Below are 22439 nucleotides of genomic sequence, written 5' to 3' on the forward strand. Positions count from 1 at the left end.
AGAAGACTCTAGGCTGTAATCGCTGCCAAAGGTGCCTCAACAAAGCACTGAGTAAAGGGTCTGAATAATTATGTAAATGTAATATCTGTATTTTAGCAAAAAATTCTAAAAAACTATTTTTGCTTTGTCATTATGGGGTATTGTGTGTAGATTGAGGGGACAAAACTATTTAATCAATTTTAGAATAAGGCTGTAACGCAACAAAATGTGGATGGTCAGCGTGGCGTCCGGAAAAGCTGGTGGTCCAATGCATGGTTCAGTGTTGCTTGCCTCGAAGCGAGCATAGAAGGCATTTAGCTCGTCTGGTAGGCTTGTATCGCTGGGCAGCTGGTCTTCCCTTTGTAATCTGTGATCGTTCGCAAGCCCTGCCACATCTGTCGAGCATCAGAGCCGGCATAGTAAGATTAGATCCTAGTCCTGTTTTGATGCTTTGCCTGTTTGATGGCTCTTCGGAGGTCATAGCGGGATTTCTTATAAGTGGCCGGATTAGTGTCCCGCTCCCTGAAAGCGGCAGCTCTAGCCTCTAGCTCAGTGTGCATGTTGCCTGTAATTCATGGCTTCTGGTTGGGGTACGTACGGTAATTGTGTGGATGACATTGTCGATGCACTTATTAATGAAGCCTGTGAATGATGTGGTAAAATCAATGTTATTGGATGAATCCTGGAACATATTCCAATCTGTGCTAGTAAAACAGTCCTGTAGTTTAGCATCCGCTTCATCGGACCACTTGCGTATTGAGCGCTTCACTGGTACCTCCAGTTTGAGTTTTTGCTTATAAGAAGGAAGCAGGAGGATACAGAGTTATGATCTGATTTGACAAAGGGAGGGCCAGGGAGAGCCTTGTATGTATTTCTGTTTGTAGAGTAAAGGTGAGCTAGTGTTTTGTTACCTCTAGTTGCACAGGTGACATGCTGGTAAATATTTGGTAAAACGGATTTCAGTTAAAATCACTGCCCACGAGAAACGCTGCCTTAATTAGCCTTTTCTTGTATGCTTATGGCCCTATACAGCTTGTTGAGTGTGGTCTTAGTGCCAGAATTGGTTTGTGGTGGTAAATAGACAGATATGAAAAATATAGATGAAAACTTTTGGTAAATTGTATCGTCTGCATCTTATCATTAGGTAAGGTAACTCAGGCGAGCAAAAACTCAAGACTTCCTTAACATTATAGATTGTGCACAGCTATTGTTAACAAAGAGACACACCCCACCTCCCTTCGTCCGAATCTGCTGTCCGGTCTTGACGATGCATAGAAAAACCAGTGAGATGTACAGTATCAGTCAAATGTTTGGACACAACTCATTCAAGGGTTTTTCTTTATTTTTACTATTCTCTACATTGTAGAATAATAGTGAAGACATCAAAACTATGAAATAACATATGGAATCATGTACTAACCAAACAATTGTTAAACAAATCAAAATATATTGGAGATTCTTCAAAGTAGCCACCCTTTGCCTCGATGACAGCTTTACACACTCTTGGCATTCTCTCAACCAGCTTCATGAGGTAGTCACATGGAATGCATTTCAATTAACAGGTGTGCTTTGTTAAAAGTTCATTTGTAGAATTTCTTTCCTTCTTAATACGTTTGAGCCAATCAGTTGTTTAGTGACAAGGTAGGGGTGGTATGCAGAAGACAGCCCAATTTGGTAAAAGACCAAGTCCATAATATGACAAGAACAGCTCAAATAAGCAAAATAAGCGACAGTCCATAATTACTTTAAGACATGAAAGTTTCTTCAAGTGCAGTCGCAAAAACCATCAAACGCTATGATGAAACGGTCTCATGAGGACCACCACAAGAAAGGAAGACCCAGTTACCTCTGCGGCAGAGGATAGGTTCATTAGAGTTACCATCCTCAGAAATTGCAGCCCAAATAAATGCTTCACAGAGTTCAAGTAACAGACATATCTCAACATCAACTGTTCAGAGGAGACTTCCTGAATCAGGCCTTAATGGTGGAATTGCTGCAAAGAACCTTATACTAATGAACACCAGAAGAGACTTGTTTGTGCCAAGAAACATTAGCAATGGACAACGTTGTGTCTTTGTGAGACGCAGTGTAGGTGAACGGATGATGTCTGCATGTGTTGTTCCCACCGTGAAGCATGGTGTGGGGGTTCTGTCTGTGATTTATTTAGAAATCAAGGCACACTTAACCAGCATGGTGACCACAGCATTCTGCAGCAATACTCCATCCCATCTGGTTAGCGCTTAGTGGAACTATCATTTGATTTTCAACAGGACAATGACCCAACACACCTCCAGGCTGTGTAAGGGCTATTTGACAAAGGAGAGTGCTGCACCAGATGACCTTGCCTCCACAATTCACCCGACCTCAACCCAATTGAGATGGTTTGGGATGAGTTGGACCGCAGAGTGAAGGAAAAGCAGCCAACAAAGGATCAGTATATGTGGGAACTTCAAGACTGTTGGAAAAGGATTCCAGGTGAAGCTGGTTGAGAGAATGCCAAGAGTGTGCAAAACTGTCAAAGGCAAAGAGTGGCTACTTTGAAAAATATAAAATATATTTTGATTTGTTTACCACTCTGGTTAGTACATATGTGTTATTTCATAGTCTGGATGTCTTCACTATTATTCTACAATGTAGAAAATAGTAAAAATAAAGAAAAACCCTTGAATGAGTAAGTGTCCAAACTTTTGACTGGTACTTTATATCCATGTCCTCGTTCAGCCACAACTCTGAAAAACATCCCGTTGATAGGATAGTCATGGTTTGTTCTCCAGTGACTGCACGTTTGCTAGTAGGACAGTGGGCAATGGCAGTCTATTTACTCACCAACAAAGTCTTGTCATGGGGCCGGCTCACCTGCCTCTTTCTCCGCCACTTCCTCTTTCGATTCCCGGGGATTAGGGCATGGTCCAGAGTAGGCAGAACGTCCAGAGCTGCCAACTCATTTTAGTAGACATTTTCGTCCAAATAGAGGGTAGTGATCGCTGTTCTGATGTCCAGAAGCGGTTTCCAGTCATAGGAAATGATGGAGGAAACATTATGCACAAAAGAAAAGTTAAGACCAGCTCAAAAAAAACATACCATAATTGGTTAGGAGCCCATAAGACAGCTGCTATCCCATGCAGCGTCATAGTTAAGATTCCACTGTTTACAGTTACAGTATTTACCATGAGGAACTGAGGTGCTGCGTAAATAGTTCACCAAGAGGGTGGCACTGGGGACAACATGCCACTTACTTCATTGTTGCAGAGTGGACATTCATTGCATGCTTTCACCTGTGATCTGATCTGCGATTGATGCATTTCTCGGATCACGATGCCAGGTGAAAACTTGCTTTTGCTTGATGTTACATGACTTTCTAAACTTAAAGGGATAGTTCACCCAAATTCCATATTGCTTTCCTTTCCCCGTAAGCAGTCTACGGACAGGGTAAGAAAACCAAATGTAATTTTGTAATTTCAGTGAACTATTCCTTTAAGATCACTGACCTTTTAGTATTCATCTAATGATTCAACCGTGTCTAACTCAGGTAATGTAGCAGATGGGTGATAAACTAGCCTGATTCCAGCCCAATTCGGATGTTTTCCACTAATTGGTCTATTGACCAATCAAGTCAGATCTTTTCACATTAGATCTTTTTCAGAGCTGATCTGATTGGTCAAAAGATCAGGATTGGGCTGCATGTGTAAACGCAGCCATTTCTATTTAAATCCTACTTTCTCACCAACTCCATCATTAATAAAGGCTGAATGAAATATTCAATTTGTACATCTTTTTATTGCAGCACATGCAATCCAACAGTCCACCAGTCAGAAATCAATAAAACACTTGAACAGAGACTAGTAATAATGTAAGGGGAAAGGGGATACTGGTGTGGATTAAAACACAGAAAATGAGATCAGATCACTGCAGTTCTTTTAAAACCAGCTGGCAGCACTCGCCAACCTTGGCCGGGTCGGTAACAGAGGTGTACTTGGCGATCTGTGACGTGACCCCCAGGGACTTGGCCAGATCCTGGGCCGTCTGGTCGGAGGCCACTGTGGTCCCCAGGGCCACTAGGAGCCTAAACACCGCCTCCTTGTCCTGCACTGACTCCAGCGCTGCACTGGCCACCGACAGACACTGGGCCTTGGCTTCCAGGTCAGGCTGGCCGTGGAGGGAGCCGGCGTAGTTGAGGACGAGAGTGGCCAGGGCGATGTGAATGTTTTTGTTGCACACGGAGCACAGGTCGGCAGCGTGCGACAGGACAGCCTCCCGTTGGGCCAATAGGAGGGCTCGGCCACGCCAGCCACTAAAGCAGTTGCAGAGCGTCCGCAGCGCCAGCATTTGATTGGCTGGCCGGGCCTGCGGCTTCATCAGGCTCAGTAGGTGGTTGCAGAGCGCAACGCCATCGTCTGCGTCGCCGCCGCACAGGCTCTCGTTGACCTGTGGGTGGCGCACCGCCAGCCTCAGGATGTCCAGGACGGGGAAGACTATGTCTGGAGGACAGGAGAGAGAAGAGATGATTACATGTCAATGAAGTGATAGTAGGCTCACAAGGGACATCACCATATGTTTAAATACTGGAATGTGCAATAGTTTCACATGCTTGAAAAGGCTGATGGGGCTTTTTATTTTTGAAAACACTGAAACTGAAGTCAAACAATAAAATGCTTATCAGAACTCCAGTCTAGTGAGATAAACCTTAGTCCTGCCCAAGGCTATAGTAAAACAATTTGTGCCCTCAGGCTTGGAGAAGCAAAAGTAATTCCGCTACCCTAACAATAGTAGAGCCCCCTTTATAGGCTCAAATAGCTGATCAGCCTGTTACCAACCCTTTGGAAGCGTTTGAAAAAAATTGCATTTGACCAGATACAATGCTATTTTACTGTAAACAAATTAACAACAGACTTTCAGCACGCTTATAGGGAAGGACATTCAACAAGCACAGCACTTACACAAATGACTGATGATTGGCTGAGAGAAATTGATGATAAAGGTTTGTGGGAGCTGTTTTGTTAGACTTCAGTGTGGCTTTTGACCTTATCGATCATAGTCTGCTGATGGGAAAACGTATGTGTTACGGCTTTACACATCCTGCTTTATTGTGGACAAAGAGTTACCTGTCTAACAGAACACAGAATGTGTTCTTTAAGGGAAGCTTCTACAACATAATCCAGGTAGAATCAGGAATTTCCCAGGGCAGCTGTCTAGGCCCCTTAATTTTTGCAATCTTTACTAATGACATGCCACTGACTGACTAAAGCCAGAGTGTCTATGTATGCGGATGACTCAACACGATACACGTCAGCTCCTACAGAGAGTGATGTCACTGCATCAGTTAACAAAGATCTGCAGTTAGTTTCAGAATGGGTGACAAGGAATAAGTTATTCCTAAATATTACAACAACTAAAAGCATTGTATTTGGGGCACAATCATTCATTAAACCCTGAACCTCAACTAAATCTTATAATAAATTATGTGGAAATTGAGCAAGTTGAGATGACTAAACTGCTTGAAGTAACCCTGGATTGTAAACTATCATGGTTAAAACATGTTGATACAACAGTAGCTAAGATGGGGAGTAGTCTGTCTATAATAAAGCGCTGGTCCTTCAGAACATAGGTTTGTCACACCTGGACTACTGTTCAGTTGTGTGGTCAGGTGTCACAAAGAGGCACCTCTGAAAATTACAATTGTCTCAGAACAGGGCAGCACGGCAGGCCCTTAAATGTACACGGAGAGCTAACATTAATAACATGAATGGAACTCTCTCATGGCTCAAAGTGAAGGAGAGATTGACTTCATCACTTCTTGACATGAATGCACCGAGGTGCCGGTTTAAACTACTAGCAAACAGCTCAGACACCCATGCATACCACACAAGACATGCCACCAAAGGTCTCTTTACAAATCCCAAGTCCAGAACAGACTATGGGAGGTGCACAGTACTACATAGAACCATGACTACATGGAACTCTATCCCACACCAGGTAACTGATGCAAGCAGTAGAATCAGATTTAAATAACCAATAAAAATACACCTTATGGAACAGCGGGGACTGTGAAGAGAGACACACACACACACACACACGATAAAACAAATCTAATGTTATTTGTCACATGCGCCGAAGTGAAATGCTTACTTAACCAACAAGTTAAGAAAAATGTGTTAAGTAAAAAATTGAAAAGTAAAAAATGTCAAATAAAAGTAACAAATAATTAAACAGCAGCAGTAAAATAACAATAGCAAGGCCATATACAGGGGGCACCGGTACAGAGTCAATGTGTGGGGGCACCAGTTAGTCGAGGTAATTGAGGTAATATGTACATGTAGGTAGAACAGGCACTCTACACACATGTGGATTTTGTATTGTAGATATGTGATAGTAGAGTAGTGGCCTGAGAGAACACAACGTGTTGTGAAAAGGGTTATGAAATGTAATATCATGTAATATTTTAAATTGTATATAACTGCCTTAATGTTGCTGGACCCCAGGCATTACATTACACGGCCAGGCACGACTCCAACACCATCATTAAGTTTGCAGACGACACTACAGTGGTAGGCCTGATCACCGACAACGACGAGACAGCCTATAGGGAGGAGGTCAGAGACCTGGCCGGGTGGTGCCAGAATAACAACCTATTCCTCAACATAACCAAGACTAAGGAGATGATTGTGGACTACAGGAAAAGGAGGACCGAGCACGCCCCCTTTCTCATAGACGGGGCTGTAGTGGAGCAGGTTGAGAGCTTCAAGTTCCTTGGTGTCCACATCAACAACAAACTAGAATGGTCCAAACACACCAAGACAGTTGTGAAGAGGGCACGACAAAGCCTATTCCCCCTCAGGAAACAAAAAAGATTTGGCATGGGTCCTGAGATCCTCAAAAGGTTCTACAGCTGCAACATCGAGAGCCTGCCTGGTACGGCAATTGCTCGGCCTCCGACCGTAAGGCACTACAGAGGGTAGTGCGTACGGCCAAGTACATCACTGGGGCCAAGCTGCCTGCCATCCAGGACCTCTACACCAGGCGGTGTCAGAGGAAGGCCCTAAAAATTGTCAGACCCCAGCCCGGCTGGACCCCAACCCCAGTACCGCATGGCAAGCGATACCGGAGTGCCAAGTCTAGGACAAAAAGGCTTCCCAACAGTTTTTAGCCCCAAGCCATAAGACTCCTGAACAGGTAATTGAATGGCTACCGGGACTATTTGCATTGTGTGCCCCCCCCAACCCCTCTTTTACACTCATGCTACTCTCTGTTTATCATACAGTGGGGCAAAAAAGTATTTAGTCAGCCACCAATTGTGCAAGTTCTCCCACTTAAAAAGATGAGAGAAGCCTGTAATTTTCATCATAGGTACACTTCAACTATGACAGACAAAATGAGAAAAAAAATGTTGGTCCCAGCTCTCTGCAGGTCATTCACTAGGTCCCCCCGTGTGGTTCTGGGATTTTTGCTCACCGTTCTTGTGATAATTTTGACCCCACGAGGTGAGATCTTGCGTGGAGCCCCAGATCGAGGGAGATTATCAGTGGTCTTATATGTCTTCTATTTCCTAATAATTGCTCCCACAGTTGATTTCTTCAAACCAAGCTGCTTACCTATTGCAGATTCAGTCTTCCCAGCCTGGTGCAGGTCTACAATTTTGTTTCTGGTGTCCTTTGACAGGTCTTTGGTCTTGGCCATAGTGGAGTTTGGAGTGTGACTGTTTGAGGTTGTGGACAGGTGTCTTTTATACTGATAACAAGTTCAAACAGGTGCCATTAATACAGGTAACGAGTGGAGGACAGAGGAGCCTCTTAAAGAAGTTACAGGTCTGTGAGAGCCAGAAATCTTGCTTGTTTGTAGGTGACCAAATACTTATTTTCCACCATAATTTGCAAATAAATTCATCAATAATCCTACAATGTGATTTTCTGGATTTTTTTTTCTCATTTTGTCTGTCATAGTTGAAGTGTACCGATGATGAAAATTACAGGCCTCTCTCATCTTTTTAAGTGGGAGAACTTGCACAATTGGTGGCTGACTAAATACTTTTTTGCCCCACTGTATGCATAGTCACTTTAACCATATCTGCATGTACATACTACCTCAATCAGCCTGACTAACCGGTGTCTGTATGTAGACTCGCTACTGTATATAGCCTGTCTTTTTACTGTTGTTTTATTTCTTTACTTACCCATTGTTCACCTAATACCTTTTTTGCACTATTGGTTAGAGCCTGTAAGTAAGCATTTCACTGTAAGGTCTACACTTGTATTCGGCACACGTGACAAATAAACTTTGATTTGAAGAGTAGCTGCTGCCTTGGCAGTAACTAAATGGGGATCCTTAATAAATACAAAACCCATAATGATTGTTAGCCTACCTTCTGGCCAGTGAGAGGTCTTCCAGAGAAGGCTGATCTGCTCGGTGGTGGGCTGCTCTGAGGCACAGGGGTCACATACAGATACCAGCAGCTTCTCCAGGCTCCCCAGCACCTCCTCAGACAGCCTGTATTCACCAGGGGCCCCACCGTTCAGCTCCCTCAGCTTGGCTGGTGGTGGAAGGGCAACATTAACATAGAGAGAGGCAATTGAGTATGTTAGGACACTGTAATATCCGGGATGTATTTTCTGTAGTGAGGTTTTCATGTAGCTATGCACATTGTTTCAGTTCAGCCACAGTGCAGTTTTGTACGCTGAATAAATAGAGATTATTTCTGCTGGTAGGAAAATATGGAATAAAATACGAAGGGATCATGTTTTGGTCAGTGTTTACATACCCATTATCTGTGTTGCGTTGGCCTGCTCGAAGGTCACCCCGTCCGTTTTGGGGAAGTAGATGTTGGTGGATGTCTGCCTCGAGGCAGCTGAGGAGTAGGCACCCCCACCTGGGAAGAAAAGAAGACAGGCAAATGTTACACCTCAAACAAACAAAATACTAGAGACTAGATTTCATCTGCTTTAGCAGTGTTATTGGGTTGTCTTTTATTATGAGTGAAAATAAAAAAAACAGGACCGTGTGTCAATGCAACCTTTGATTGAACCCGGGGCATTGCTATAGTGACTTACCTGTGAAGGGGTCTGCCGCGCCCACCGGCGCCCCTGTGGGAGTCCCCGATCCTGGGATGTATCGCCCAGTGCCTGGGGAAAGTGCCGTAATAATGTATTAGCATAGCCATAGAATGAAAATGCCATATAATACATTAGAACAGCATGTTCTCAACAAACTGAAATCTACAAGAAAAGGACATTTGTTTTTATTTACCTGTGAAGGGGTCAGCCCCAAAACCTGCTCTATTGTCGGCAGCTACAGGGATGTATCGGCCTGAGCCTGATGGTGAACATGACAAAAGCAGGGTAAATATACAGTAAGTCTGGTATTCCAAACACATTTTGTATTTACTTGCTGTGATCCCGTCTATTCCAATTGTTTACAGTAACGTTGCACAATGTTTGTTAGAGGCAATTCCACTGTAACAGAGTGATGCTGAGATTTTTCACATTAAAATGTATGTCAAACAAAAAAAAACAATGATTGCAAATTTAAACAAACCATACAACTCTTTGCACAAGGATGACTTAACCATTTCCAAAGAACATTTTACAAAAACACATTTACTTGAAGAAGAGTGCAGTTGACGGAATGACGGTTTGTGCTGCTGGTGCCGTCATTCTGTTACCGGACTTTGCGTCTGCACTGTTCTTCAAGTCAATGCGTTTGTGACATTTTCAGTTAACCTTTACAGAAAGTCATCCTTGTGCAAAGACTTTTGTGGTTTGTTTAACTTTGCAATCACTTGTTTGACATACATTTTAAAGTGAAAATTCTGAGTCACTCTGTTACAGTGGAATTGCCCATCAAAGACAAATATGCTGCCCCAGGCGTGGCCTATATAGTGAAGATGGCTCAATGGCTTCACCAGTGAATGGATTGATACTACTGGGCTAGGCTGGTCTATTTTAAACATTATGTGAACTTGGTCCACTGCACGTTTTCTTTAGAAGAAAACATTGCCCTAAGTGTAGCCTATGGCGCTCGTTGATCCAGTGGCTTTACCAGTGAATGGGTCGGCAGCGCTGGGTGGGGCGGCTCCCAAGGTGTGTCCTTTGGTGTTCTCGATGATGAAGTTGGCCACCTGGTCCAGGAACATGGGGCTGAGCTCGTTCTTCTGCAGGAAGTTGTGAGCCGTCAGCCAGGGGTCGTCCGTCACGTTGTAGGGCAGCTTCATGGACGGGCCACCCTCGTTGATGTCGATGGTGAAGACAAAGTCGTACTCCTGGAAAACCATTCGGAAGATGGGTTGAGTGATTCACTGTCTGACAGCTCGCCTCAGTGAAGATCAAATGCACTTGTGAATAATTTGCCTTGCATCTGTACTCTGTTCACCAGAGTTGTCTTGTAGTCAGCACACAATTTTCCTCTGAGGCAAAGTCTCTCTCGACCTGTCTATCTATTGTTATCATCATTGACCTAACGTTGGGGTGCACCTATGGCTGTTGCGGCGACCTTATTACCGCCATTATGGCGTTCACAAGTCATGAAGGAAGTCAAATTCCAAGTGACCGTTTAGTCACAGTAATTAGGCTTCTCCAAGCTCTAATGCTGCTGATGGTCATTAGTAGCCTATCAAACTTGCTAACTGCCTGGTACTCAGCACTCTATTATCCCTCTAATAACGCTGACATCAATGCAAATGTAATTAAAAATCTTATCAAACACTTCATGAGAAGCTCATGTAATGCAACATTTCCATAGGCCACGCAATTGAGTGAGAAAACAGAGTGATGGCCTCTTAAAAAGAGGAGGATCCCATCAGCTTTCTATAGACTAGGCCTACTATATTTATTTCTCAACTTTCCTAATATTAAGTACATTGCTTCTCTTAACAACAGGAGTATAGCCTAATTGGCTGGCATGAAAATGAACCATGGGAAAAGCGTCCTCCATTTGCTATTTAAGTGCATAGGTGACGTATTTTTTCCTGCTGCCCGTTTCGAGACAGGTGCATGATCAAGGTACATTCTAAATCAAAACAAATATTTGATTTAGTATATGTAATGACAAGATTAAATCAAGAATACTCCGATGGGTGACAATATTAGCCTATCACTTGTGAATTATATATTATCACTTATGAAGCCCAGCTTAAGGCAAGAAACAATGCCTTTTTTTTGGCAAATTTTTCTAATCATAGTCGCACACCTCATGTAGCGTAGCCCCTCTGACCTTTTTGTTTGGATAAGGTTAGTATCACACCTAAAGTGGCCAAATAACTTTTTTAAATTAAGCACATTCATCTGCTTTATAACGGTTGTAGAGCCTAACTGGCATACATTCGCAGTGCGTGAGTTTCAAGTTTGAGGAAGATAATTTTCACCATAAAAATGCACCTTTATAATAAAAGCATTACATGCATAATCACATTTGTGGTAACTTTTGATAATGGTGTTCTCTCGCGAATGTAACATTCACACTTTTAGCCTACTGCCATATGCGCATTGCTGTACTTATAATGTGAACAAATAGCCTAATAGTTTATCAAAATTTAAAGCTAAACGTTCTGATCTGTTGCGTTTGACGCATTGCGTAAACATTTTTGGGGATGCTAGTGCTTGTATTAATTTGGGATCCATCACATCTCACAACTGTCTCAGACTATGTTCTGAATATTTATTTATTGCACAGAATAGAATGTCAACTTATGTACAGTCGTGGCCAAAAGTTTTGAGAATGACACAAATATTATTTTCCAAAGTTTACTGCTTCAGTGTTTTTGTCAGATGTTACTATGGAATACTGAAGTATAATTACAAGCAATTCACAAGTGTCAAAGGCTTTTATTGACAATTACATGAAGTTGATGCATAGAGTCAATATTTGCAGTGTTGACCCTTCTTTTTCAAGACCTCTGCAATCCGCCCTGGCATGCTGTCAATTAACTTCTGGGCCACATCCTGACTGCTGGCAGACAATTCTTGCATAATCAATGCTTGAAGTTTGTCAGAATGTGTGGGTTTTTGTTTGTCCACCCCACCTGCCTCTTGAGGATTGACCACAAGTTCTCAATGGGATTAAGGTCTGGGAGTTTCCTGACCATGGACCCAAAATATTGATGTTTTTTTCCCCGAGCCACGTAGTTATCACTTTTGCCTTATGACAAGGTGCTCCAATCATGCTGGAAAATGCATTGTTTGTCACCAAACTGTTCCTGGATGGTTGGGAATTTGCTCTCGGCGGATGTGTTGGTACCATTCTTTATTCATGGCTGCTCACCTTATCTTCCCCAGACAAGCTTTTTTCCAGATGCCCCAAACAACTGGAAAGGGGATTCATTAGAGAAAATGACTTTACCCCAATCCTCAGCAGTCCAATCCCTGTACCTGTTGTTTTTCCTGGAGAGAAGTGGCTTCTTTGCTGCCCTTCGTGACACCAGGCCATCCTCCAAAAGTCTTCGTCTCACTGTGCGTGGAGATGCACTCACACCTGCCTGCTGCCATTCCTGAGCAAGCTCTTTACTGGTGGTGCCCTGATCCCGCAGCTGAATCAACTTTAGGAGACGGTCCTGGCGCTTGCTGGACTTTCTTAGGCGCCCTGAAGCCTTCTTCACAACAATTGAACCACTCTCCTTGAAGTTTTTGATGATCTGATAAAATTGTTAATTTAGGTACAATCTTACTGGCAGCAATATCCTTGCCTGTGAAGCCCTTTTTGTGCAAAGCAATGATGACGGCACATGTTTCCTTGCAGGTAACCATGGTTGACAGAGGAAGAACAATGATTCCAAGCACCACCCTCCTTTTGAAGCTTCCAGTCTGTTATTCGAACTCAATCAACATGACAGAGTGATCTCAAACCTTGTCCTCGTCAACACTCACACCTGTGTTAACGAGAGAATCATGATGTCAGCTGTTCCTTTTGTGGCAGGGCTGAAATGCAGTGGAAATGTTTTTTGGGGGATTCAGTTCATTTGCATGGTAAAGAAGGCAATTAATTGCAATTCATCTGATCACTCTTCATAACATTCTGGAGTATATGCAAATTGCCATCATACAAACTGAGGCAGCAGACTGTGAAAATTAATATTTATGTCATTCTCAAAACTTTTGGCCACGACTGTACTATGGGGGACAGTACATTTACATAGGCTAGTGCTTTTGCTGTTTGTTAGGCCTAACCCTACTCATCTTGTTGGCTGACGAAACGTAAAAGTGGACAGTTCTTCCAATATCTTCAATATGCACCTCGGAATTGGATAAGGACGTGCGCAGTTGCGTCCCCGATGTGTCTGTCTTCACTTGTAGCCTGTGAGAAAGACCTGATCATGTGATGGAGAGCCATATGAGTGCGAGGTGCTTCGGAGCGCGCAGCACTCAGGGAGAAGGGCACAACACAGCACTCCAGATTTTTTTAGGGTGCTTTACGGCCACACAAAAGGGGATGCCGCCGTGAAATTTGAGTCATTATCAAGTGCTTGTCAAATTCTGAATGAGAGACTGGTGGTGTGTACAGCCTGCACAAAAAACAAAGAACCCATACCTTTCAAACAACTTTTTTCAAATCATCAGAGTCGCATCCTGCCCAACGTTTGTAGAACAACTCTAAATGAAGCATATAGGAGTACCTATTTCTTTGTTAACCACTCAACACAGAATAGCTGCGTTTGGAGAAAATATCCTTTCTATTTTATTCAACTTGGTTCAATTGTATTCTTCATACTATAAAATAATATAAACAAATGCCATGGAATTGAATGCAAATATCGTCTCCTAAATGAACTTCCGTAGCCCACAGCCATTTGGCATTGTCAGATCATGACCTGACATTAGAACAACTCACAGTATGCTATTCTGTTCTTCTGAAAGACTACAATTTCTTCATATCATACTTCTTTAGGCCTGTCTAGAATAAATAATTAATTTATTGTAAAGGTGTAAGCTATATTAAATGGATTTATTACACTTTTTTAAAATGTAGATGTTCCAAAGGTCTGCATCAGTGGGGAAGCCAGGATATGTGTTCATGTTAATTAACGATCAATTACCGTGAGACCGACAGTTATTTGCTTGACAATCCCCGGCTGACAGAATTTCGTGACCGCACCTTCCCCTCATAGTTGACTTTCTTGGAGGTCTGCTGATTGGACCCTCCCACCACATCTCCTATCTTCATCCAGCGGCTGTCGGCCACGCTCCACTGGTACGCCTCCACCTTCTGGCCCTCTTTGATCAGCCGCGTCTGTCCTTCCCGATTCCCTGGGAGACAGACACACATCTTAATGAGTGTGCATACTTTACACACTCCAATACAACAAGGGGGGTTTCTGAATTACTCCACTTTTCATGTGCTTCTGTGGTTTATAGTTTCAGTTCTACTAAAGATTGGTGATTGGTAAAAATACGTTTATCATTCATGAAAGATGTCAGTGATCAGGGGCTGTAGATGCAAAAAAACAATAACAGCCAAACAGTGATGTTGGGCATGTAATGTCCTAATAGTTTTCTGTTAATTGAATATATAGATATCAATACATATATAGTGTAATGAAATGGATTAATATAATGGAATATGTACGTAATATAATTACCAGGCTCATCAAGGTGATCCCTGCCTGGAAGATCCTCCATCTTGATGTCCCCCAGGTCCCCGGTCTTGGGGTCGATGGTGGTCTTGGAGAGCTCATCCTCGAAAGCTTGGAGGTCCTGAGGGCTGGCCATGCGGTCTTCCACCTCAGTGAACACTCTGATGAGGCCGTCACTGTGAGGCGAATAACACAAATCGGTGACACAAAAGCAAGGTAACCGCAGCAACATTGCTCTCTCCTCACTCTATCCATGTAACTGTTTCTCTTAATTTACTTTGAACTACTCACTAACTAATTAATAATAATATACAGTGAGTTCAGAAAGTATTCAGACCCCTTGACTTTTTCCACATTTTGTAACGTTACAGCCTTATTCTAAAATGGATTCAACAGTCCCCCCCCATCAATCTACAAACAATACCCCATAATGACAAAGCAAAAACAAGTTTTTAGAAATGTTGGGTAATTTATATATATAAAAAAACGGAAATATCACATTGACATAAGTATTCAGATCCTTCACTCAGTACTTTGTTGAAACACCTTCGGCAGCGATTACAGCCTCGAGTCTTCTTGGGTATGACGCTACAAGCTTGGCACACCTGTATTTGGGGAGTTTCTACCATTCTTCTCTTCTGCAGATCCTCTCAAGCTCTGTCAGGTTGGTTGTGGTGCATTGCTGCACAGCTATTTTCAGGTCTCTTCAGAGATTTTAGATTGGGTTCAAGTCGTTGTTCTGGCTGGGCCACTCAAGGACATTGAGACTTGTCCCGAAGCCACTCATGCGTCATCTTGGCTGTGTGCTTAGGATTGTTGTCCTGCTGGGATGTGAACCCGGAGCAGGTTTTCATCAAGGATCTCTGTACTTTGCTCAGTTAATCTTTAGTTTGATTCTGACGAGTCTCTTCCAGTCCCTGCCGCTGGAAAACATCCACACAGCATGATGCTGCCATCACCATGCTTCACCGTAGGGATGGTGCCAGGCCAAAGAGTTCAATCTTGGTTTCATCAGACAAAATAATCTTGTTTCTCATGGTCTGAGAGTCCTTTAGGTGCCTTTTGGCAAACTCCAAGCGGGCTGTCATGTGCCTTTTACTGAGGAGTAGCTTCCGTCTGGCCACTCTACCATAAAGGCCTGATTGGTGGAGTACTGCAGAGATGGTTGTCCTTATGGAAGGTTCTCCCATCTCCACAGAGGAACTCTGGAGCTCTGTCAGAGTGACCATCGGGTTCTTTATCACCTCCCTGACCAAGGCACTTCTCCCCCGATTTCTCAGTTTGGCCGGGCGGCCAGCTCTAGGAAGAGTCTTGGTGGTTCCAAACTTCTTCCATTTAAGAAGGGTGAGGCCACTGTGGTGACCTTAAATGCTGCAGAAATATTTTGGTACCCTTTCCCAGAGCTGTGCCTCTACACAATCCTGTCTCAGAGCTCTACGGACAATTCCTTCGACCTCATGGCTCGGTTTTTGCTCTGACATGCATTGTCAACTGTGGGACCTTATATAGACAGGTGTGTGCCTTTCCAAATCATGTCGAATCAATTTAATTTACCACAGGTGGACTCCAATCAAGATATCGAAACATCTCAAGGATGATCAATGGAAACAGGATGCACCAGAGCTCAATTCTGAGTCTCATAGCAAAGGGTCTGAATACTTATGTAAATAAGGTATTTCTATAAACCTGTTTTTGCCATGTCATTATGGGGTATTGTGTGTAGATTGATGAGGAACATGTTTTATTTAATCAATTTTAGAATAAGGCTGTAACGGGTTGGGTTGAGGTCGGGTGATTGAGGAGGCCAGGTAATCTGATGCAGCACTCCATCACTCTCCTTCTTGGTCAAATAGCCCTTACATAGCCTGGAGGTGTGTTGGGTCATTGTCCTGTTGAAAAACAAATTATAGTCCCACTAAGCGCAAACCAGATGGGATGGCGTATTGCTGCAGAATGCTGTGGTAGCCATGCTGGTTAAGTGTGCCTTGAATTCTAAATAAATCAGTGTCACCAGCCAAGCACCTCCACACGTTCTCCTCCATGCTTCACAGTGGGAACTACACATGCTGTGATAATTCGTTCACCTACACTGCGTCTCACAAAGACACAAAAAATGTGGACCAAAGGACAGATTTCCACTGGTCTAATGTCCATTGCTCACGTTTCTTGGCCCAAGCAAGTCTCTTCTTATTATTGGTGTCCTTTAGTAGTGGTTTCTTTGCAGCAATTCTACCATGAAGGCCTGATTCACGCAGCCTCCTCTGAACAGTTGATGTTGAGATGTGTCTGTTACTTTAATTCTGTGAAGCAGTTATACCCTGCTGCAATTTCTGAAGCTGGTAACTCTAATGAACTTATCCTCTGCCGCAGAGGTAACTCTGGGTCTTCCTTTCCTGTGGCGGTCCTCATGAGCCAGTTTCATCATAGTGCTTGATGGTTTTTGCGACTGCACTTGAATTTTCCATATTGACTGACCTTCATGTCTTAAAGTAATGATGGACTGTCATTTCTCTTTGCTTATATGAGCTGTTCTTGCCATAATATAGACTTGGTCTTTTAGCAAATAGGGCCATCTTCTGTATACCACCACTACCATGTCACAACACAACTGATTGGCTCAACCGCATTAAGGAAACAAATTCCACAAATTAACTTTTAACAAGGCACACCTGTTAATTGAAATGCAGGTGACTACCTCATGAAGCTGGTTGAGAGAATGCCGAGCGTGTGCAAAGCTGTCAAGCGTGTGCAAAGCTGTCAGAAACTCAAATATAAATATTTGTTTAACACTTTTTTGGTTGCTACATGATTCCACATGTGTTATTTCATAGTTTTGATGTCTTCACTACTGTTCTACAAAGTAGAAAATAGTAAAAAATAAACAAAAACCCTGGAATGAGTAGGTGTGTCCAAACTTTTGACTGGTACTGTTTATCTATCTCTGATAGAGGTGATGCAGTTGTTTTCATGTATTATACTGCTATGTCTCATGTCCTTTGACAGTGAGATAGAAATGGTTGGACAGTGGATTAACAGTGGGGTTTACCTGGCTCCCACAGCTATATCCCCGTTGGGCAGGATACAGCAGCACCACACTGACTGGGCTGGGAGACGGATGGTCTGTTGGCACTCGCCCTGCTTCCATATCCTCAAGGTCCGGTCCTCTCCTGTGCTCACAAAATCTGAGAGGGGAGGAGAGCACCAACAGATTGTCTTGAAAAATGTCTGACGGAAACTTCAACAAAGTAAATGTGCAGAGGCAATATCGTGTGTGCAGGAGTTATCTTTTCTACTATGAAAACATAATGGTGCCGGGGGAGATGGCTGCCGTTTTACGGGCGCTCAACCAATTGTGCGTGTTTTTTCGCATTATTTGTAACTTATTTTGTAAATAATGTTTCTGCCACCGTGTCTTATGACATTCCTGTCATTCACATGACAAAGAGACAGAGATATCGGGAACATAGGTTAGGGTGCCTTGTAAGGATCTGACGACAAGTGGGTAATCTGCCTCTACCATCAGTCCTATTAGCCAACGTACAATCATTGGATAACAAAATAGTTGAACTACGGTCACGAATATCCTGCCAACGGGACATTAAAAACTGTAATATCTCACCAAGTCGTGGCTGAACGATAACATGGATAAAATACTGCTAAATTATGCTAAATCGGCAAGATAGAACAGCTGCCTCTGGTAAGACAAGGGGTGGCGGTCTGTGTATATTTGTAAACAACAGCTGGTGTACGAAATCTAAAATGAAGGAAGTCTCAAGGTTTTGCTCGCCTGAGGTAGAGTATCTCATGATAAGCTGTAGACCACACCATTTACCAAAAGAGTGCTGGCACTAAATCTGCACTCAATGAGCTGTATAAGGCCATAAGCAAACAGGAAAACGCTCATCCAGAGGCGGCGCTCCTAGTGGCCGGGGACTTTAATGCAGGGAAACTTAAATCCATTTGACCAAATTTTTACCAGCATATTAAAATGTGCAACCAGAAGAAAAAAAAAAAACTCTAGACCACCTTCACTCCATACACAGAGATGTATACAAAGCTCACCCTAGCCCTCCATTTGGCAAATTTGACCATAATTCTATCCTCCTGATTCCTGCTTACAAGCAAAAACTAAAACAGGGCGGACCAGTGACTCGGTCAATAAAGACAGGACAGTTTTGCTGGCACAGACTGAATATGTTCCGGGATTCTTCCGATGGCTGTACACCACATAAGTCACTGGCTTCATCAATAGGTGCATCGATGACGTCGTCCCCACAGGGACCTTAAGTACATACCCCAACCAGAAGCCATGGATTTCAGGCAATAATCCACACTGAGCTAACGGGTAGAGCTGCCGCTTTCAAGGAGCAGAACTCTAACCCGGACGCTTATAAGAAATCCCACTATGCCCTCAAACGAACCATCAAACAGGCAAAGCATCAATATAGGACTAAGATTGAATTGTACTACACCGGCTCAGATGCTCGTCGGATGTGGCAGGGCTTGCAAACTATCAGACTACAAAGGGAAGCCAGCCACGAGCTGCCCAGTGACACGAGCCTACCAGACGAGCTAAATTACTTCTATGCTCGCTTCGAGGCAAGCAACACTGAAGCATGCATGAGAGCATCAGCTGTTCCGGACAACTTTGTGATCACGCTGTCCGTAGCCGATGTGAGTAAGACCTTTAAAAACAGGTCAACATTCACCAGGCTGCAGGACCAGACAGATTACCAGGATGTGTACTCCGAGCATCTGCTGAACAACTGGCAAGTGTCTTCACTGACATTTTCAACCTGTCCCTGACTGAGTCTGTAATGCCAACATGTTTCAAGCAGACCACCATAGTCCCTGTGCCCAAGAACACTAAGATAACCTGCCTGAATGACTACCAACCCGTAGCACTCACATCTGCAGCCATGAAGTGCTTTGAAAAGCTGGTCATGGCTCACAACAACACCATTATCCCATTATCCCAAACAACACCATTATCCCAAACTGCCACAACAGATCCACAGATGATGCCATCTTTATTGCACTCTACACTGCCCTTTCCCACCTGGACAAAAAGAACACCTACGTGAAAATGCTGTTCATTGACTACAGCTCAGTGTTCAACACAATAGTGCCCTCAAAGCTCATCACTAAGCTAAGGACCCTGGGACTCAACACCTCCCTCTGAAACTGGATCCTGGACTTTCTGAAGGGCCGTCCCTAGGTGGTAAGGGTAGGTAACAACACACCCCTTAAGGAAAAAAAAAACATCTGCCATGCTGATCCACAATACGGGGGCCCCTCAAGGGTGCGTGCTCAGTGCCCTCCTGTACTCCCTGTTCACCCATGACTACATGGCCAGGCATGACTCCAACACCATCATCAAGTTTGCCGACGACACAACAGTGGTAGGCCTGATCACCGACAACGATGAGACAGTCTATAGGGAGGAGGTCAGAGACCTGGCCATGTGGTGCCAGGATAACAACCTCTCCATCAACGTGATCAAGACAATGGAGATGATTGTGGACTACAGGAAAAGAAGGACCGAGCATGCCCCCATTCTCATCAACAGGCTGTAGTGGAGCAGGTTGAGAGCTTCAAGTTCCTTGTTGTCCACATCACCAACAAATTATCATGGTCCAAACACACCAAGACAGTCGTGAAGAGGGCACGACAAAGCCTATTCCCCCTCAGGAGACTGAAAAGATTTGGAATGGGTCCTCAGATCCTCAAAAAAGTTGGCTTCATCACTGCCGTGTACGTCAACTGCACAGCATCTGACAGCAAGGCACTACAGAGGGTAGTGCGTACGGCCCAGTACATCACTGGGGCCAAGCTTCCTGCCATCCCAGACCTCTATACCCGGAGGTGTCAAGAGGAAGGCCCTAACAATTGTCAACTTAACTTATCTATTTTTTTACTATACACTTATTTTTCTTAAAACTGCATTGTTGGGTACGGGCTTGTAAGTAAGCATTTCACTGTAAGGTTGTATTCACCGCATGTGACAAATAAAATGTGATTTGAAGCACAAACAGACTGTCACACTTTCCTCGGGCATAGTGGTTCTACAAACAGACTGTCACACTTTCCGGGCATAGTGGTTCTACAAACAGACTGTCACACTTTCCTAGGGCATAGTGTTTCTAAAAACAGGGCACAGGTAGATTGTCTGGGATCAGTCGTCCATACTGTACCTTGTCCATTGGGGAAGACGGCCAGGCTGTAGATGTAGTTGGTATGGCTGTAGTATACCTGCACACATTCCCCAGTCACCAGCCATCTCCTGATACTGGTGTCATTGCTGCAGGAAAAGAACTCCAGGTCGCTGACCACCGCTAGCCCTCTGACACAGTCCTCGTGACCTGGGACAGACGAATGCATTCGGTGATGTCTGGCCTCAGTACTGCCACCATATTTATGGAGGGAACGGTGGTTTGTGGGTGCATTAATATCTCACCTGTAAATGTCTTCTCACAATGCCCAGCCTTCCACAGCTTGATGGTCTTGTCAGCTGATCCTGACAGCATGAGGCCTTGTTCAGGTAATATGACCACTGCCCACACTGCTGCTGTGTGCCCCTGGAATACAAAAGAGCACATCTAGCCATATTCACTCACCTGGGTTGTGTTCAGTACAGAGAAAATGTTGCGAAACTTATTCAATAAGAACACAGATTTTCATTTTATGTCGCAAAATGTTTTTGCTAAATTGAGCTCTACTGAACATGTCTCATACACTTTACCTGTAAGGTCATCATGCACTTCTCGTTGAGCCAGACTTTTGCTGTGGTGTCCCATGAGCCACTCAGTAGGGTTCCAAACTTTCCAGAGGACAGAGTGCACACTGTGGACATACATATCATGGATCATTTCTAGCTATTCACAACAAAAGTGTCATCAGACCAAGTTGGTATTTGAAGTAAAGTAATCACATTCAATTAGGTGTTGCAAAATAATGCATTAACTGTTTATCAACTCTACCTGTGTTTTTGTGTCCCTTCAGGGTGAATAATGGTTGTGGTTGGTCCAGTGTGAAAACACATATGTTGTGGTCATTTCCACCAGTGGCTATGAGTCCCCGAGGATATGTGTCACTTGGAGCGATGATGCATACACAGGATACAAAAGTTTGATGACCTGTCATGCAATGCATTTCTGTGAACCCCCTGTCTGGGCTGAAGAGAGACAAAACATGTTATATGAAATTAAATTGTATTACATTTCCAATGCAGAACAGGGCGGTGTCAAATTCTGAACAGGCTCTGGCTATTTCGAATGATTAACTAGCTATAGAAAAGCGTTGCTAGCTATAAAGGAAACGTTAATAACGTTAGCTAACTAGCTAGCTAACAATAGCCATAAGGTCTAGCGATAAATCTCGTCCTTCAAGTTTAAGAAACTTTGTGTCACATACAGTTGGCGTGTTGTGAATGGGGGACTATCCGATGTGGAAACAACACTGCATAATACTTGCTAAGAGAATGACAACGCTAATTTTGCTAGCTAGAGTCGATGCAATAGCAGCGACTTGTTGATTTGCCTTTACATAATGCTTATGTTGAATTGAGAGGGGCATCGATGTGTGTGGCTAGGGTTCCTAACTGATTATCTTTACGACATTAAAATGGTGAGAACCACATTATTGTCTGTTGAGCTAAGCTAGCTCGCGGTACCTTGAGTTTGGTACCCAGACTCGTCCGGTTCGGTCTCGGGAAACAGACACAAAGGCTCCGTCAGGGAAAAAAGCAGCTGAAAGACCTCTCACATCCATTTCATGACCAGGTATAGAGCAGCTTAGTTTATATGAGTTAGGTGATGCCATTTTATCCCCAATATCACAATGTAATTTCTGAGCTGAGAAGTGACGTTTCTTGACAACAAGAAGCGGCCGGCAAGTAAGGCGGAAGTAG

General features: G+C 43.6%; 1 protein-coding gene across 1 annotated transcript; it reads right to left on the minus strand.

Moving 5' to 3' along the window:
* Window positions 1–3736: 3736 nt before the first annotated feature.
* Window positions 3737–22420, minus strand: LOC139378998 (phospholipase A-2-activating protein-like). Its single transcript, XM_071121687.1, has 14 exons — window positions 22203–22420; window positions 21511–21704; window positions 21273–21373; window positions 20988–21108; window positions 20725–20892; window positions 17577–17712; window positions 14537–14706; window positions 14053–14204; window positions 10009–10228; window positions 9217–9282; window positions 9021–9092; window positions 8732–8839; window positions 8336–8503; window positions 3737–4457 (listed from the first exon to the last, which is right to left on the minus strand). The coding sequence occupies exons 1-14, from the start codon at window positions 22349–22351 to the stop codon at window positions 3883–3885; spliced, it is 2400 nt and encodes a 799-aa protein (XP_070977788.1). The 5' UTR covers window positions 22352–22420; the 3' UTR covers window positions 3737–3882.
* Window positions 22421–22439: the final 19 nt, after the last annotated feature.

This window comes from Oncorhynchus clarkii, chromosome 21, assembly GCF_045791955.1.
Source record: "Oncorhynchus clarkii lewisi isolate Uvic-CL-2024 chromosome 21, UVic_Ocla_1.0, whole genome shotgun sequence".
Classification (NCBI taxonomy): domain Eukaryota; kingdom Metazoa; phylum Chordata; class Actinopteri; order Salmoniformes; family Salmonidae; genus Oncorhynchus; species Oncorhynchus clarkii.

What these genes read in the sequence shown, in the direction of transcription:
- LOC139378998 (XM_071121687.1), bottom strand. Translation starts at nt 22,351, where the DNA reads ATGGCATCACCTAACTCATATAAACTAAGCTGCTCTATACCTGGTCAT. An exon ending in AGTGCATGATGACCTTACAG is followed by an intron (nt 21,109 to 21,272) that starts GTAAAGTGTATG and finishes TTTGTATTCCAG; the next exon opens with GGGCACACAGCAGCAGTGTG. An exon ending in GATATAGCTGTGGGAGCCAG is followed by an intron (nt 14,707 to 17,576) that starts GTAAACCCCACT and finishes TTCGCCTCACAG; the next exon opens with TGACGGCCTCATCAGAGTGT.